The sequence below is a fragment of the Accipiter gentilis genome, chromosome 31 (assembly GCF_929443795.1).
Source record: "Accipiter gentilis chromosome 31, bAccGen1.1, whole genome shotgun sequence".
NCBI lineage: Eukaryota > Metazoa > Chordata > Aves > Accipitriformes > Accipitridae > Astur > Astur gentilis.
The window spans coordinates 10,127,141-10,145,830 of NC_064910.1; the positions used below are offsets into that span (position 1 = coordinate 10,127,141).

Here is an 18,690-nt window from a genome sequence, read left to right on the forward strand (position 1 = left end):
TTGTCAGCTGTCTGACCAATGTATTCAACAACAGGAGTGGTGTCCTGCTTGAGCTAGTTATTTTCAAAAATTACATTCTACCCTGATGTCAGAGGGAGGAATTGTAAATGAAGGCATTTGGGATGCAAGGACATCATCCTGGATGACAGGCGGTAGCCAAACCAGTAGAAAATTTTCAGCTTAATAAGAAAGCAGAGAAACCTGGTTCAGGAAAGAAAAAAATGGAGCTTTGGGAAGCAAAGATCAGAAAACAGGTTGGGGGGGAATGAAGAGTGAATGGCAGGATTAAATAGGGTCTTCTCTTGGCTTCCAAATAAAATAAAATTAAAAAAAAAAAAAAAGGCACTGAAGATCAGAAACTTAGTTTGCTCACTGCTAAGTAAATTAGATTTATTAAGATAATAAGGAAGATGCCTCATTGTACTCTCTGTGGTCTCAGTGATCAACAAAGACATACTTGTGACACACTGTGTGAGTCCTCATTCTAATGACTAGGACTTTTTTCTGTAATCAAACTCTCATAACAACATGAATAAACTCTGCCACTCCTCAAATTCTGCAGTTCTAGTGATGGACAATTAGCAAGTAACCTTCACTCACATGCTGAAATTGCTCTGAGTATGCGTTGTAGTTTCATATTGCAGTCTGTGTAAAATCATTCTTTGTGTAACTTTTTTCTAAGATAATTGGGATTGTAGTACTTGTTAACCTCAGAATGTAATGGGAGGATAAATGAAAATGTGTGATAAGATAGTATAGTATGGTTTGAGTAAATAAATTATTTACAGCATATAATTTTATATTTTTAGAAGATTTTTTAAAAATAAAATAACCATTTGCATTCTGCTCAAACATTTCAACTTTAAGGGAGCTGCTTTTGGTGCAATATAGGCAAAATACTGGCAATTTGGTCAACCATGCCATTAGTCTTCAAAAGACAAAGGAAATAGGCTATAGTTTAGCATTGTTCATTAAAATCCACAGCAGTTATTCCTTTAAAAATCATTATTGTTCTAAATAGTGTCCTACTTTCAAACTAGAAACTTAAGCTAATATAAGTCCTATGGGTCACAGGCAGCAATCATTTTGGTTTCATGGGAAGCATTGCTACACTATTCCTATTACTCCAGATTTGCTGCCTCAAGGTGCATCTTTTGCTCTCATTATAGAAGACTGGTCAGGCACTATTTTGCCTCAAGCTAATTTTCATTATTTCAGTGAATTGATGGTCTGATGATTCAGTTAAAAGTTAGTTTGCCTTCCTGGGAAATTATTTAAATGTCAAAAAGTAGAATTCTTCTCTGGGTTTCAAAGTGAAGTTTTTTGGTATTAGCTATTCTAGTGGTCCCTTGCTAGGCAATCACCGTGTGATTACTTTTAAACCAAGTACACTGATTTAATGATATGCAGTTTGGAAGGAGGTTTTTCCCATCTTTCCTGCACTGTGGGGCTTTGTTGCACAATCAGTCCCAGCTTCTCTTCTAGCAGCGGCAGTAAGGGCAAGTGGAGCTCTGAAGGCTAGCAAAGGAGCAAGGAGGCACTGTGCAGAGCTCTTGAAAGCTTTTTCTCTCCTTTGGCTTGCTCATGCCTGCAGGACGTACAGAATGAATTGCAGGTCAGGTCTTTTAGAAGAAAGGAGAGTTTCTTTGTACAAATTATTTTGTGTGTATAGAGAAAGTCAGAAATGTACGTACCATGGCTACTTTCCTTTAAGCTGCAGACAAGTGCTTTTAGAAACATAGAAAATAATTACTTCTGGAAGGAGTAATTTATTATAATAATAATAATAATAATGATGCAGTTTGGAGTAGTGCAATGAGGAAAGAAGACATAGCACATACATAGTGGCTCTTCTGTATGCAGAGAGACAATTCAGGAATCTCCACAGAAGTTGACTTGGCTGAGAATAGAACTGAAGTGGTAACTTAGTTGAAAATTGTAATTTACTGTAGCTATTAAAAAAAATGCATTCAGTACATGTTGTACAGAAACATGCTTGCCTCTGACAGCAGTCACAACATTGCTGCTTCCAGTTGGGGCTCTGCATTTCAGCAGGGGCAATTTCTTCCTCCCACTAAGCATAGTCATCAGTGTTCATTGTCTCTTAGCTGCATCATCTCTCAGTGTGGTTAGAGTACTGCAGGAGAACCAGCAAATTCTCCTCTTACTTCCACTTTGCATCAGTAATTCCACTGAACCAAATTGTTCTCCCAATCTCTTGGTATATTATCTGTCAGTGTGTTGCCATAGGTTAGAGTACAGCACAGAGGGTACAGTACAGAAGTGTGTATGTACAGCTGCTGCATGTATGACTGGGTCTGCCTTCTTCATTGTGAGAATTTTTGTATGGATCTCAGACAAGAAAATAGGTTAGTGGTTAAATGAATGAAGCCACTCACTATCCTAGGATTTCATATTAGGTGCTTGTTAGACTTCTATGGGTCTTTGTTGGATACTTGGAAATTTGCTGCTCCTTGTAAAATTTGACCAGGTCACAGTTCCTTTATTTAACTTGCTGGAAGGATGTTCTGCAGAGAAGATGAAAAGTTCTGTTGTAATAAACAGCAGGGGAGGGAAAGAAGGAAGGGAGGAAAGAAGGGAGTAAGGGAAGGAGAAAGGGAGGGAAGGAGGAAAGGAGGGAGGAAGGAAGGAAAGAAGGGAGGAAGGAAGGAAGAAAGGAAGGAAGGAAGGAAGGAAGGAAGGAAGGAAGGAAGGAATGAGAAAGGTAGAGAACAGCAGAGCAAGGAGAGAAAGAGTTGTGCATGTCCTCAAGGATGAAGGCATCAAGTTTAACAATGAAACAAAGGAGGAAAATAACTGAAATACCCTTTAAAAGGTTAAGAAGGTTATTATATTTAGGTAAAATAACATTATCACCCTCATAGAAGTAGCCCAATATAGGTTTCACCATGAAATCAAGGGGTGTGATTGACTCCTTGAATCATCTGCAAATGTCTACTATGTCTTTGTCCACATCTGAGCCAATCACTCTCCTTTTTTAATCACAGGAGACAAATGGAAATGTTTTGGGCACATTCACCTCCTTCTAAAGTGTACCTCTAAAACAGATTAAACAAACCATATACTAAAAGTACCAATTTATCTTCATTAAGTATAGAAAGGAGGCCACACTGTGCAGGTTATCTGTAGAATTTACCTTCTAGATGTCTAAAATCAGGGGAAATTAATGCTGCCTGAAAGACACTGAATCAGTTCGTGACTAAATGGACTCTCTTGTGATGGTAGACTCTCTGTGTCATTTAATCTCTGCCTCAGTTCCTGGCTGCAAAATAGTTGAAACGTGCCATAATTTTCTCCCACTCTCAGTTTATCAGGTTTATTTCAGTTGAAGACCTTGGAAGCAGGGACTCAGCCTTACTTTCCCAGTATCTTATTGTCCAGTATCTAGCCCCACTCGTTTGCTGTGCTGGGTATCACGATCATACTATTCAGAGGAGCAGTGACCTGTGTGTGTACTTGAATTGTGTGTAAGGGAAGGAGAGAGGGAGGGAAGGAGGGAAGGAGGGAGGAAGGAAGGAAAGAAGGGAGGAAGGAAGGAAAGAAGGAAGGAAGGAAGGAAGGTACACAATGAGAAGTCTGCAGGTTGCCTTGCTTTATACCAACCTCAAGCAGCTTATCCATAGATGTGCAGTTCTAGATAGAATAAATGAGTAAGGAAAATGTAAAGGCTTGGCACAGTTCTTATAGTCTTTGATTTCCTTTTTTTGCTCATCCTTCTGACTTGACAGTGTTTGAAACATTATCATAACTTTTTTTCCATGGCTGTTGGGTTGGTTCCTGTCCGTAGAAGCACTGATTTACACAGCCTCTGACTCCTTACACCTATTTCTATGAAATGATCTCAGTTGCTGTGGTGTATATCTTTCCTGGGTGAGGCAAACCAGGTTAGGGAGCTGATGTAGGCTAACAATAAGCCAGCAGAACCAATGGTTGCTAACCCACATCAGTTCCCTGGTGCCATTCCCTGCACAGAGAAAAGTGCTGAGGATTAGTGGAATGAAGGTAACCCTTGGCCTGTGAGCAACCCACAAGGCTCACTATGTCATGATGTACTGCAATACCTCCTACTTGTAACAGCAGTGAGCTCTTTCATTAAAGCTCTGTCCCATAATGCCAAACACACAAGGCTTCTGAAATGACTGTCCAACTTCCTGGGGTCACATGCTTTTTACTGGCACACTACACATGAAAATGTACGTATTCATCTAACAGAGGCATGATGGAAGCACCCAAAGGCCTACCAAACTCTTCCAAATATATCTATCTCAAAGTGATCTAATTAACACATAGTAACTTTTCCTTTTTCCTCATTGTTTTAAGTTTCTTTCCCCAAATCCCACCCTCAGATTTTTATTTACCTTTGACTTCATAGCTTATGGTAGCTCACTCATTTTACTGTGGCCTTCAGAGATTCTTTGGACGGAAGTTATTCTTACCTAATTAATTTCATTTCTATTTAATATTTAGCTATAGTCAAAATATCCACTGTATTAAATGCATTTGTACATATGTTCTCTGTTACTAGAAGATTAAGCTTTAAGTTGTCTCAACTAATGAACCCATTATGCCTCTACCTGGGTGAGTTGTGTGTACATTCCTTGGAGGATTAATCTCTCTGTGCTACCAATTTCTCCAGTCTTCTGACACTTTGCTGTAACAGGACAGACTTACCTACTTATTGCAAATGACACCTTCTGCAAATACCATATTCTAGAAAGTCAAGGTTTGTAACAAGAAGCAATAGAGTTTATTAGGTCAAGTCTGATGTGGTCAGCAAAACCCCATAAAAGTTCTCAGGCATATAAACTCTTCCTCACATCTGAAATAGAAGCAACTTACTTCAAGCAAAGTGCAGAAATAGGTCTCAGTTCAGTTTCATTACTGTTAATCACTCTGACTGAGAGAAAAGGATAGTTAACATCTATGAAGCTGGGGGAGCTGTTAGTAAGGAGAGAGGTGATAAGGTCAGTAGCCTCTACTGAACAGAGAGAGAGGGACAGATTATTATCCCCTGTGGAGTCAGGAGGGTTAGCAGAAGAGGTACTGTGAAGAAAATCATATAATGTGAGATAAACTAGCCTTCTTACTGAGCTCTTGATTTTATGCTTTTTACTATCCAGCAGAATAATAAACTTCATATCCAGACTCACCTTCTGAAGGTTTACAGACACCACAAGTGACCACAACTGCTTTGAAATGGAGGAATGCTGACAAAAAGAGGCTTGATTTTTAATGATGAGTCCTTTAAAAGCATGCAGCCTGACCTCTCTCTCCAGCATTGAGGGTCTAGTGTCTATAAATGACTTCTTATGTAAAGGCTTATTCATGTGCATGCTACACTTGCCATAAAGACCCCTACTGCCTGATTCATATCTCAAAAGAAGATAACAGAAGTCACTCAAAGCTGAAATTAGGGCAGGGAAGACACAGCCTGCAGAAGGAGGGATTTTGTGTGGCTTGGTTACAGAATCTGGTGAATGATAGTAGCTTCATGTTTGTGGCCATGGACCCATCCAGAAATATCAAGTCTGGAAATTCAAGATGCCTTTCAAAAATTTACACATCCAAAATGATTACTGAAAGCCTCTGCCTGTCCAAAAAGACTAACATTTCCAGAGAGACCTAAAACTAAAGGAAATTAGAATGGAAAAGTTTATTTAAATTCTATTCTGTGAGCATTACTGCACAGATGCTCTTGAAACACTAAGAAATATTTCATATGCAGTGTCTTTATGAAGCTTAAAAAGTTAGCACACCAATGAACTGTTTGTATCTCACCACAATGTCAATTTATTTTCTGTGCTATTATTGCAGGTGATTATGTAGTCATGACTATATACTTCGACTTAAGTAGAAGAATGGGATACTTTACTATTCAAACATACATTCCCTGTATATTAACAGTTGTTCTTTCCTGGGTATCCTTTTGGATTAAAAAAGATGCCACACCAGCAAGAACAGCATTAGGTAAGTTGTTAATAATTCCCTTTTCTGCTCTCTTTGTGTAGTTCCTACACTATCATTTGGAAACACCAACTTCCATTCAAAGAAACCACTAGCTATATGCTTTGGATTATTGCTACCACATCTTGCAGACTCAGATCTACTTATCACTGAAGTATCTGGTTTTCTGCCTTTAATAGTGTAATTAAAAGTGAACTACCCTGACCCTTTAGAATGACACTGCCACCTATTTTGCGTAATATTCTAGAATTAATGTCTGTCTCCTTGTTCTCACCATGATATTTTAGTGACATTTTTGAAGAATAAATTAATTGCACTGCTGGCTTGCTTCCTTTCTGCAACTCTCCCCCACAGGGCATTATGTCTTATATATACAGAAAACTGTGGGATATAATAATATTAACTCATGCAAAGTGTTTTAGCTTGCATGCTTGAAGTTAAGCACCACACTGGGTGTATAGATATTTTTCATAGATTGTGGAGATTTATGCTGGTATAGGTTTTCCAGCAGCTCATTTATGTCAGGAGCAGCATGTGCATTTTGGCATTGCGCTTTAAGATACACTTAGAAATGTTGACCATTTATTCTTATTTCTATAGGAAAACCTGCAGGTTTTGCCAGCATCAAGGGCATAGGGCTCTATAATAGCCAATTATAGTTGTACATCAGAACTGAAGAAAAAACATTTTAGTCCAGATTGTGGTTGCCAGGGCTGCTGAGACGAACTGATTCAGAAATCTACCAGTCTAGGGAAAAGGGGAGGCTATGTCAAGGTTTACATGCCTGTTTTCAAGTGCAAAGGTTACCATGCCCATCTATTCTTTGCTTCCTCCTGCTGGGGTTTGTTACCATCTTCAGTTAACCAGCTGGACTCTCTAAATCATTTCAGTTTGAAAGAACAAATTATTAAAAACCGACCTGCCTGACTTTTTGGACTGAAATCAGACAGGAGGCATTTGCAGGAGCAACTGGGTCCCCAGGTTTGAGAGGGTGATACTGCTGCAAGGAAAGACTGGAGGGCAAGGGCTGCGAACAGGCTGCACCTCCTTGGAGGACACCTGAAGGCAGCCTGCAGCAGGCAGGGTGTTCTCCAGCGCTGCTGGGTGACGACAAGCCTTCCTTCAACCACAGTATAAGAGAGGCCATTTGTACAAACCACCTCTGCCTCCCACTCCCCTAAACAGCTGATCAGGAGTCATCAGTACTCCTCATCCTTTTTCATCCAAGTAACTCAGTGTTTACCAGAAACGGTGGTTACTTATATGTGAATCCATTTCCGTCAGCTCTCTTTCAAACACCATGGAGAGGTGCTCTACTTGATTTCAGGAGGAAGACACCTTGTTTGACAACGCAGCCTTTATGTAGTTGTTCAAAATGACTTGTCCTCTTTCAGTCTGTCTCTCTCCTGCACTAATAAATCTGAGCAACCACCAGTTTTGAAGGTGCTGTGGCTTCTAGCATAAACCCCCTGAAGGCCCTGAAGGGAAAAAGAAAAATGAAGTGCTAAAGAGACTTTGGAGTCCATTCACTCTGAATGAGATTTTAGCTGCTAAGTCTCTTGAACTTGTCCAGAAGTCTGACCCCACTTTCTAAGTCCTTCACTCATGCAAAAAACACGCAGTCACCTATTCAGGGTGCACTAAGGCCCAGGTTACAAACAATCTTCCTCCCAAAGCTTCTAATGCTTTGATAGGTGAGTAACTTTCAGCTGAATGATAGAAGAAATATGTTACCAAAAATATCCTCTAAGTGTAACTACCTCACTAGCCACAGCTTTATTTAAGCAATGAAGCTATATGCCAGCCATTCCTGCTATCAATCCTTAGGTATCTTCCTAGGGGGGAGTTGTATCAGCTTTAATTCTTAGTGAGTGACAAGGGGCCTCCTTCCAAACCAAGAGCAGCTCAGTGACGTGGAGCTATGGAACATGATCAATAAATAGAACGTAAAGTCTCAGAGAACCTGTAATAAGACAACTGCAAGCAGCCAACACTGGTTCATACTTTACAGATGATTCTGTATTAAAACCCATTTTGTGTGAGGTCAGCACAAGACCATAACCTGCTGGATTTGATCCAGGATTTGTAAAATTAACAAGCGTAGCACTTCTGACCATTATAAGTCATGTGGCATCATGTGGGTCCAGTTTTCAGAGGTTATTTTCCGAGAAAGAAATATTCAGTCCTCCCTCCCTTCATGTGAGTGCCAAAGTGCCTTTATACTGTGGCTCCAGCAACATGATGGACCCTAAGACTTCCAGTTATTCTGTGACTGCCTCCACCTCCAGGACAGTGTGAAGACTACACGAAGGTGAGGACAGAGCAGCTGTACAACTGCCTGTTCCTGGCTGTACAGACTTGCCTCTGATGTCCAGAAAATTGAGCAACAGGTCTTTAGAGTACTTCTCTGCTGATCTACTTTCTTCTTAAATTGGGCGACTCAGTGGAGATAAGGAAAGATTGACCATGATCCATCTTTTTAAACAGGAGTCTGAAGTCCCGTGTGTGTGCAGAGTCACACAGCATCCATTTCGGTTATCCTTCTTCATGCATAACAGAAAAGGGAGAAGAGGCATCTAACAGTTTGCATTAATGATTTTCTGTAAGCAATGTTCATACCCTGTCCCTGAGGGAGGTTCCCCACACCACACAGCTCCATTTTCCAGTTAATTAGACACTAAAGTAAGTCCCAACAGTGTGGCTCTCCCTGCCTCACCCCCTTAGCCAGCAGGAACTTCAGACAAAATATGTATTCATATACTGAGGTCATGAATTTGAAGTAAGAACATAAAAATGAGATGTTCCAAGGCTATATTCAATGGCTATCATGACTAACTCCTAAAACTCTGATGAAGAATTAAATTACTGGGCTAAAATATAACTTTTTTATAAGTCAAATGACAAGAAAATAATATATAATGGGTCACCTCTTTTTGTGCACAGAGTCCTGTTGCTCCAAAACTGGCAATGGCCTGTTGACACTTGGGGTGCAGTAAGCAGATGTTCCCAGTTTACTGTAGGTCTGCTTGTATAGCACAACTTATAAATCTGTCTGAGCAGCAGCACACATCCACATTTGGATAGTGGCACATGGTGAAATTTTGAGTAATACAGCCAAAGGCTGAAATTCTCCTGCTAATTAGTTGAAATTAATTGTAGACTCGGTGCACCAGACCTGCTCCAAGTATAGCTGCATTAATGTAAAGGGCTAGCATCAGGGAAATATTTCACTCTCTGAAATTAATGAGTAATTTCCTCAGCTATTGGCAACTACTCACAATTACATGAAGGACAGGTTTTACTGCTTTCTGAATAACGCTAAGTAATAAGCTATTTCTGTGCTGGAAAAAAATAAATGTAATCGGGGTATTTGGCTGTGAGGGTGAAAAAATGGGACCATAAGTATCCTTTCAGCAGCACTGTCTGGAGCCATCAAAATGCTTTTTAAAAACTTGGCATCATAGTCCCTTTTTCATACGCACTTTGAGGGGCTGAGGCCCAGAGTGGCAATGTGATTCACTCCAGGCCACCTGAAGAGTCAGTGGAAAACTGGAAATAGAATCTGAGTGTTGGATGAGAACTGTGTTTTGTGATCCCAGGTTACTCTGCCCTCTATTCAAAGAGAAAAAAGAAAGGCTCTCTGCTGTTTCTGCTTGTTTCTAGTGATCAAAATTATTTTCTCCCTATGTTCATAGTCAAAGCAGCCAGCAAATGTCTGAAGGAGAGTTATGATCTGGAAAAAAATAGGTTGTTTTCCTTGAAGATGAAGGGAATTAAGTTAAACTGAAGCTTTTCTCCCAGTTTCCGCCTAGTATTTCAAAATGGGTATAATATGTAGTAGGACTAGGCAGCTATTACAGAGCAACTTCAAACTGCAGTTTAAAAAAATACAATGGGTATCAAGGCCAGCAATGTGTCGATGTAAAAGAAGATACAGGTGATGTTTAACAAAAAATGAACATTGCTTTCCTTGCCATTCCATCTTAAGTTTATTCACTAGAAAACCAGTGCTCTAAACAGGTGCCAGACCGGAAAGGTGGAGAAATTAAGTTTATAAGTGATAGCACGGGGAGAAGCAGTACACCTTTCCTCCAGTGTCCCACCAACACACCCTTTGGAAAATAAGAAAAAATGAGCCTCTCTGACCAAAGGGTTTCTAACACTGAGCCTCCTGCTACCTCACTTCGCATACGGTTGCCCAATAAGCAGTTTTTACACAGTAATACTTTTAAACAACTGTTTAGGCCAACGATCTAAAGGTTAAAGTGTTCTCATGCATTATGTATCCCTGCATCATTTGATCTCCCAGACAGTCCTTTTTGATTTATCAAATAACGTCTTTGGTGTGGAATTTCCTAAGAGAATATAAATGTCACAAAATGGAATTTATACACAAACTTGTAAGCTCCCACTTAAACTTGTCTACCTGAAAATTTTGAAGCCAGGTTTGTTCAAAGCTGTCCTTGGCTGATATTAAAATTGTGTTGAAATAGACAGTTCATGAGCACTGTGAATTTCAATAACAGATGCAAAGCTCACTTTACCATACGGGCTTCCTCAAAGTGAGAGACTTAACAATTTCATCTGGCAAGGTTTATTGCATTTGAAACGACTCAACAAACCTAATTTTGTTAGCATGCGAGATAAAATGAGCTAAAGGTATGTAATCTAGATATTCTCTTTGGAAATAATGGCTGCTGCATTTTATTCATATATGCATATCTATATTCTGACTTGTGAATGTATAGGAATACAAAACTGTATTATCTGGTGCACCTTTTTTCTCTTTGCTCTCTCTATGTATCCCCATAAGGCTAATTTTAATATTTTAAAATTTGTGCCAATGTGTTAGATGTAGAATTGATACACTCAACAGAATTTTTATTATTTCAAGAACTCATTGCTTGTTTATGGTGTGAGCTGGAATCCTCATCTTAAGTGAAGAATGATGCTTTTCTATTGGATTTCATATTATAAAAATATTTTGTATAAATAATAGAAGTCAAAATATGTTTATTTTACCTTTGGATGTTTCCATCTATGTGCTCAGCAATCTTGTCCCATGCCCTCGCTGTAATTTGAAATGTGATGTGTAATCCAGAAACTATGATAGCTTGTGAGAATGCTAAACTCTCCTTTCCCCAAGGTTTTATATTATGGTAGCAAAATGTGATTTGTTGACTAAGAGACTGAGGATGTACACTATTAATATCTTAAAACCAAAATAAATCTTACACTATTACTGTGTCTATAAATTTAGTAGAACCTACTTTGTTTCAAACAACTAAAATTAGTCCAGAGCCATCCCAAACTCCCAGATTCTGTATCAGTGAGGCATTTACAACGTGATTTACTGGTCTGGTTTTGCTTAGTTCTCACCTAGAGCTTCTAGGTTTCCAAACTCTCCAGCATGATTCAGGCAGGCCATTCACATTCAGCTCTAAGGCGCGGATATAGGACTCAGGCTGAGTTGAGGACTTCTGCACTTAAGCACAGAGGCTAATGGTAATTTTTCCTTCACTTCTTTGCCTTCCTGTCCACAGTCACTTTGGAAGCTGGTCATCATTACAGATACCTGCACAGTACTTCTTGTCACAAGTAATACAAAGTTATACATCCATTTCAGTAAAAATAGAGGAAAAACATTACATTGTCAATACAGCACACAGTAGAAAAATTGCAGACCTTTGCAGAAAAAATGGTTTTGAGCATTGTAAGCTTTGTTCTTTTCTCCTTTTATTTCTTTTTAGCCTTTTAATAAAATAAGTGTCCTAAAGTAACCTGAGATCCTATCACAGGATGAGCAGGAAATAAAAACTTTCCCTCGAGTCCATGTAAAAAGGACACTGTTTATTGTGCTGGAAGAACACTACAGCTTTTGAGGAATTTTTTAAAGGTAGTAAAATACCGGAGAGCAGATGCATGTACATGTGCCTCTGAAATGGACAGATTTGTGTTACAAATCTAAATGTGTGTTAGAAACTGTTAAAGAACTTCATTTCATATTGTAGAGTATGTCATAGTCTGGATGCAGTTCTTCTGAATTTAGCGTCTCCCAAGGCCTGAGTCAGGGTCATAGAGACTCTAATTAAGCTATTGCTAGAAAGGGCCAAATCAAGGCTAGTGAGTCAACACATTTTGCAGTTGGGCATCTTTGCAGTTGACTACTGTGATGAATGGCTGAGGATGAGCTTTGTCTCTGGAGCTTTTTCAAAGCATCAGCTAGCTACAGAACTGATGTTGAGGGATCTGGAGAGGTTGCTGGATCATGGCAGCCACATGTGCTTATATTGGGAGGTGACATAGATGACAGGAAACAGAAATATTTTCCCCATAGCTTTTAGGTGTCCAAGGTACACACAAAGTCGACACTTCCCGCTTCCTATCAGCATTGCCTTCATCTTGATTATTGGGTTGTGTTTCTTCAGCAACCTTTTTTGTTTGTTTGTTTCTGCGTAGTGGATATTTTAGGAGTACAATTAGTTATTATTCATTGTAGAAGAAGGTTGAGTCCCAGGCAATAACCTGCTTTCTGGCTCTTCCAGACTTTATGACAGTTTGAGTGAGGAGGGTTATTCTTGTGAGTTGCTGTAGTTTCTATCAAATGCTACAAATCAGAGGTAGGCATTCCTTCATAAACAGAAAGTAGTCAAAAGTAATCCACAGATACTTATTTGTCTCTGGAGTGCTGTTTGTGGGAAGTAATTTTACTATAAGGCATAATTTAAGTCATCCCCTGCCATTTCAAACACTGTGTACCATTGCAAAATATCACTTTAACTATAAAAAGAAAGATTGCCTTATCGTTATGTTGTTTTTAGAGCAGGTTCTCTCTTGAGAGTTATTTGAGTGAGAGCTTTATTTTTCTTCCTAAGCTATTGAGGAGTTTTATTTTTTATATCAGAAGGCTTGCAGTTCATAACAAATAATTAAAAGCATCAGTCCAAAGTGGGAATGAAAAGACTTCTATTCCTCAGGAATGAAGAGAAATTATATGAATTACCAATAGCCAAATAACCGACACCCCATAGATTTCATTCTAGGACTGGTTTTATTGTTTCAGGATATTTCACACTAAATAATTCCCATTATATTCATTATTACTAAATCAGTCTAAGATGTGATGATTTGTATGAATTAAAAAGGCTATTTCCATTAAGGTTACATCTGAAGTTTGCATGAGAGCCTGTTTTCCCTTACTGAGAAGGAAAATAGCAGTGGAGGACTCCCAAGAAAGCAACAGTGTGAAAAGATTTTTTCAAAATTCATGGTCAGAACTTTGCAGCAAAATTTCTCTTCTTCTCCCCCTCCCTTTTTTTCTTTTTTTGAGCACAAGATTTTTCATGACAGCAGTACTGCTGTGAAAAAGACCGTATTTTCTCCATTATTTTCTAGGTTTATTATTTTTTATTTTTCTGAGTTTAGTATCTTTTCTGTTTTATATTTTTCTTCAAAAATTTCTTCTTTCTCTCCTTCTCACTCACTCCCGATTCCAACCTAACTGGGACCAGAAAAAGGAAGAGATGAGGAAAAGTATACTGAGAGGCATGTGAATGTCACTTTTGCAAAGATGAATATAAATAGCTGAGGTGTTTACAAAATACCACTGGCTTTACCAAAGTTATTTTTCATAATTTTTTCTACTACCAAAGGAAAGTAATGAATTATTTGGATACACTTTGCATTTCTGTTTTCTGTGGTTGTTTCTAAAGAGTCTTCTGCGACATGGAGAAATGTTGTTGCATACAATTAAATCAAGTTTCTATTTGCAGGCATCACCACAGTATTGACCATGACAACTTTGAGTACCATTGCAAGAAAGTCATTACCCCGAGTCTCCTATGTCACTGCTATGGATTTGTTTGTGACTGTATGCTTTCTATTTGTCTTTGCTGCTCTGATGGAGTATGCAACCCTCAACTACTACTCAAGTTGCAGGAAACCAAACTGTACTAAGAAGAAAAAGTCGGTAAGATGGGAGCATTTAAATTTCTTTTCTAGCATGTCCATGGCTCAGAGAGTAGAGAATCATTCAACGACAGCCTGTAATTCCATGATACTCTGCTCCTCTGAGCTCTTCCCAGTTTATGGTGTGATCTGCCCTGAAAGCTGATGGAAAACAGCTGGAGTAGCAGTAGAAGCAGTTATGTGTGTGTTGAATAAGGTCCGTTTCTAACAGAAGTGGCCAGCTGACCATGAGGCAGCAACCCTGCCTACGCGTCTTTTGTCCTCCAGTTACTGTGCTGGTAGTCATAAAGGGCTCCCACTGAAACAGATTGCATAGCTTGTTACACAAATATATGCACATCAGTGTGTATTCATCTGCTATTTCATGGCTTAACAGGTCTAGAAATATTTGTGAACTTTACAAATGGGATTTCAATGTCTCCACTGGGAACCAGCACTTGGTTTTAGCCCTATGGACAAAGGGCCTTGTTCCCAAGTGCAAAAACAGAGGAAGTCACTTACAAAGGTTTTATGCATGGCTGCATTTTTGGCCAAAGACACACACAAAAGCTGTTTATTCAGAATCAGTTAAAAAAATCTTGCAGGAAGAATTAGCTGGTGTACTTCATAACTGAGTACAAGAATGAGAGGGGGCTGTATAATGGAGAAAAAGTTCAGTATAAACATAGGGAAGGGGAAGTGAGTTGTCCACTCAAGGTCAGTGGAAAATCTTATGTGTTTGAGAACGGTAATTGGAGATGTTGAAAGCCATTTTGCATAATGGAGGAAATAAGGACTTTTGAAATCAGAAATACAAAGCCAAATAAGAAAAATGTGAATGAGGAAATTGAAGAGAGAAAAGGCTAAATTCAGGGAATAATAGGTCATGAGGTAAAAAGAGATTGAATGAAGAGCTATAGAAAATGATTAAATGAAGAACTAATGAAGGAAAAGCTGAAACAAATATGGAATTAGAGAAAGCCTAGAAAGTCATAGACTTAGTCAATGAAAACTCCATTAAACCTCTAATAGCTTCTTGTAAAAATGCATTGCACACAAAAGGCAAAAGAGTACCAAAAAAAAAAATTGTGAGACAATCAAAATGAACTTGCTAATGATCAAACTAAAATTGCCATCCTATAGAAAGACTGAATGAAAAAGTCATGAGTATCTCTGTGAGTAGGATGTATTTCCAGACACGTGAATGAAGATGAGGGAAAGCATGCAACATTGATGAGATTTAAATTAACACAAGAACAAATGCTCACTTAGCTGTTGTTTGCTAAATAAATAAATGTAATGGGTTGAATAAAGATTTAAAGTGGAAACTAGGTGTGCATTCTGCTGAGGTTTCATGTAGTTTTAAAGTGTACAGAATGTTGTGCTGAATATATAGTATATTCAGCATGATGTGTTCTATGAAAAAATGCATTTAAAGGCTTGGTTTAAGGAATGCTTTGGAACATTAGATGCATATGAAGCAATAAGTATGTTTTCTTCTCAATAATTCTTTTGTTATCTGTATTTAAGCTACCTGATGTCAGTTTTGGTCATGTGATGGTAAGTAAGCTATTTTATTCCATGAGAGCAATGTAGGCATGAATGTATAGTTGACATTTACTTGCAATAATTCCTGAGAAAGCTGTAACGCTATGTTATGCTTTACCATGACTTCAGTATAAATATTGTTTTGCTTTTTTGTAAAAGGTCAGTTTGTTTTTGGCTGTGGCAGAGGAACATAGCTGCCTCTTTCTATAAGGACTTATCAAATGATTTGGGAGAGAGATGGGTCAAGTGTAGAATATTATGTGTTATTTTTACCTCGAAATTTTGTGTATCTACTTTATACAATACTGCAGCTTCTCATTACATTTTATAAAAAATAAGCACAAGCTATGTCATAAACTTATATGGAGCTTTAACTGTTTCATAGAAAATAATTCATTTATTTATATGTGTAAAATATTTAGCAAGCTTTCAGGTGGATTTTCAAATAGGTATCTAGTCACTTCAGGACCCCTCCTAACTGACAGAGATTAAAGCAACCAGATTAATCTCTCTGTATTATCAGGGCATTCATTTTATCTTCTGTCCTGAGCAGATAGATGATATAACAAAACAACAACAAAAAAAACCACCCCAAACTATTGATTGATGAGAAAGTTTCCTTTGCAGAACCAGGGCACTTATTTATCTTCACTTACCAAAATCATCTGGAGAGATCTAACTTAGCCTTTCTTCTTTTTAACATAAATATTGTAGCCAGGCATAGAAAATTTCAGTCCCTGAGTAGAAAATTTTCATAAAGGCCTGCAATAAATGAACAATACGTGACACAGTGGTATAGAAAAATTCCATGTATACTTTAGTCATAGCTTTTTTCTCCCCAAAGTGCTACAGTCAAAAAATGATTGCTTGTACAATAATCTGAGACCTTTTCCATGTGGCAGCCCATTGTAAAGCTCTGAAACCAGCCACTTGAAACTTTACAAATGAGAGAGAAGACCATGAGGGAGTAATTTCTGTCATCTAATCTCAGAGATAAAGTCATTCACAACAAATATATTTGCAATAATCTCCTTCTAAACTGCAGTCTGTTCACAGTCCACAGCACAATGCACCTGAGAGAACTTAGCCATTTACTTATGATGAGATGACTTGTGTCCTAGAAGTAATTGGCTGGAGATACCATAGGGCATTTGTTCAGATGCAGTTATTTATATTGGAGATGCCAATACCTAAGCAGAGAGATGCCACGTCAAGTTCTCAGCTCAGGGACCAGCATTTTTAATGACATGGGTAATATTATCATGTGCCAAACCAAAGGTTTTGTAGAAAGAAAATTAAGTCAATAGAAAAAGGAAAATTTCCACTGAGGCATATCAGTCATATCACTGATGTGTTTCACATCCAGAGTGAAAGTTTTCAGATACGGCCCAGCACATTCAACAGGAACTATTGAGTACTATGTATAGTAAGTGTGGAAGCTGGGGCCCAGACCATCCTCCAGAATGCAAGCAGGCACGATGCAGAGGAGCGAATAGCTTGTTGGTGCATACCCAGTATGCTTCTGCAGGCAAATGCAGTGCTCAGCGCAATCTCAGGGAGTGGAAGGGCCCCCGGGTTGGAGAAAACCGCGCTGACAGGACTGGAGTCTGCTTTGTCGGGGCGGTGCAGACAGGCAGCAAAGCTGATGGGACCTTTCCTAGTGATGCCAGTGGAGGAGGTGACATTTGTGAGGATGGAATGGGTGGCTCGATGAGAGAGAAGACTATTGTGAGAAAGCACCTTTCATGAAAAGGAAGTGGTGTGACAGAAAAGCTGACAAAGTGTAAATAAGGAGAACGTTGAAGAAGGAGAGTCTGTAGGCGCGAGTGGTACTGCGAGGATGTGTGATACCAGTGTCCTATTTCTGAGCATGGTTAGTGTGATAAACACTAAGGGGACATGCCTAGGGATGGCATTTTGAAATCCTGTACTGAAATCATCACTATCTGTTGCTGACCATATCTGTTTTTATAAATCATCTCAAAGAGGCAGTGAATGCAGCTATACTAAGTGGAGATTGCTCAGTAATTAAATGGGGAGGGGGGACATCTTCCTTATTTTTCAGAATCCATTCTTAAACGTAGTAGCTGCAAGTGTTTAAAGCAACTTGCAAATAATATTCTGACAGGCAAGTGAACTCCTAAGTGTGAAAAAATGATTACTAGGAATTATATGCTTGAGTTACCCAAGTAGAAAATACACCTAGAATTATTCAGCTTGCTTCTCCACAATGTCTCTATGGAAGTTCATCTGAAAATGCATTTTTTGAGGGAAAGAAAGATGCTCCCCAAATCTAGAATTCCTATAGTATTGACCTCTTATTCTCAGCTCCTGTGATTTTTTTCCCATGATTATTAATTGTGATCTGCACCATCCATGGAAGCTTATCAAACTGTTGGTTTCTTTTTCTCTCCTCAGAATTATTCTGTACTTGATATGAGACCACCAACTACAGTCATCACATTGAACAATGCCATGTACTGGCAAGAATTTGAAGATGCGTGTGTCTATGAATGTCTGGATGGGAAAGACTGCCAGAGCTTTTTCTGTTGTTACGAAGAGTGTAAATCAGGCTCATGGAGGAGAGGACGGATTCACATAGACATCTTAGAACTGGACTCTTACTCTAGGGTCTTTTTTCCTACATCCTTCCTGCTGTTTAACCTGGTCTACTGGGTTGGATACCTCTATCTTTAAATGTTGCCTGTAGTGGTGAAGACTGCTGTTTTCACACTGTGGAGGGATGGTGAAAGTGCAGAAAAAGTGAAGGACATGGTCAGTTTCATCTCAAATTATAAAGGCCACATTAACCTTCACCATCACAGAGCCTGATGAAGAATTTTAATATGTAATTGCCTGAAAAAGAAAAACATGGAAGAATTCTCTCCTTACTACTATTCATTTTAAGGAAAAGATTCTTACAAAATTCAGCTGAATTTGTAGTGTAAGCGATGTTTATGAATAATTCTTGTATATTAGAATCTCTACTATTCTCCCTTGGCATAGATGCTATACACAGTTCAGGCAAAGGTTAAATATGTCATTTTTGTTTTTCATTCCCATACTTTCTTCAAAATGCTGCCATATCCCTGAGGCTCAGAGCAAAATACACTGGCACTGGCAAATAAGCCAAAGCCAATGAAACCACTCATTTGTATTTAAACTTGCTTGAGCTATGTCCGTCCCACAGGTTTTGGAAATATTTCATTG

At 38.7% G+C, this 18,690-nt stretch overlaps 1 protein-coding gene across 1 annotated transcript in view; it reads left to right on the top strand.

The window, feature by feature from the left end:
* Window positions 1-18,292, top strand: part of GABRG3 (gamma-aminobutyric acid type A receptor subunit gamma3) — a 331,516-nt gene extending 313,224 nt beyond the window's left edge. Inside the window, exons 8-11 of the mRNA XM_049834265.1 lie at window positions 5,836-5,988; window positions 13,758-13,954; window positions 15,463-15,492; window positions 17,899-18,292. Of these exons, the coding sequence (XP_049690222.1) occupies window positions 5,836-5,988; window positions 13,758-13,954; window positions 15,463-15,492; window positions 17,899-18,177 (659 nt within the window). The 3' untranslated portion in view covers window positions 18,178-18,292. The remainder of the gene's footprint in view (window positions 1-5,835; window positions 5,989-13,757; window positions 13,955-15,462; window positions 15,493-17,898) is intronic.
* Window positions 18,293-18,690: the final 398 nt, after the last annotated feature.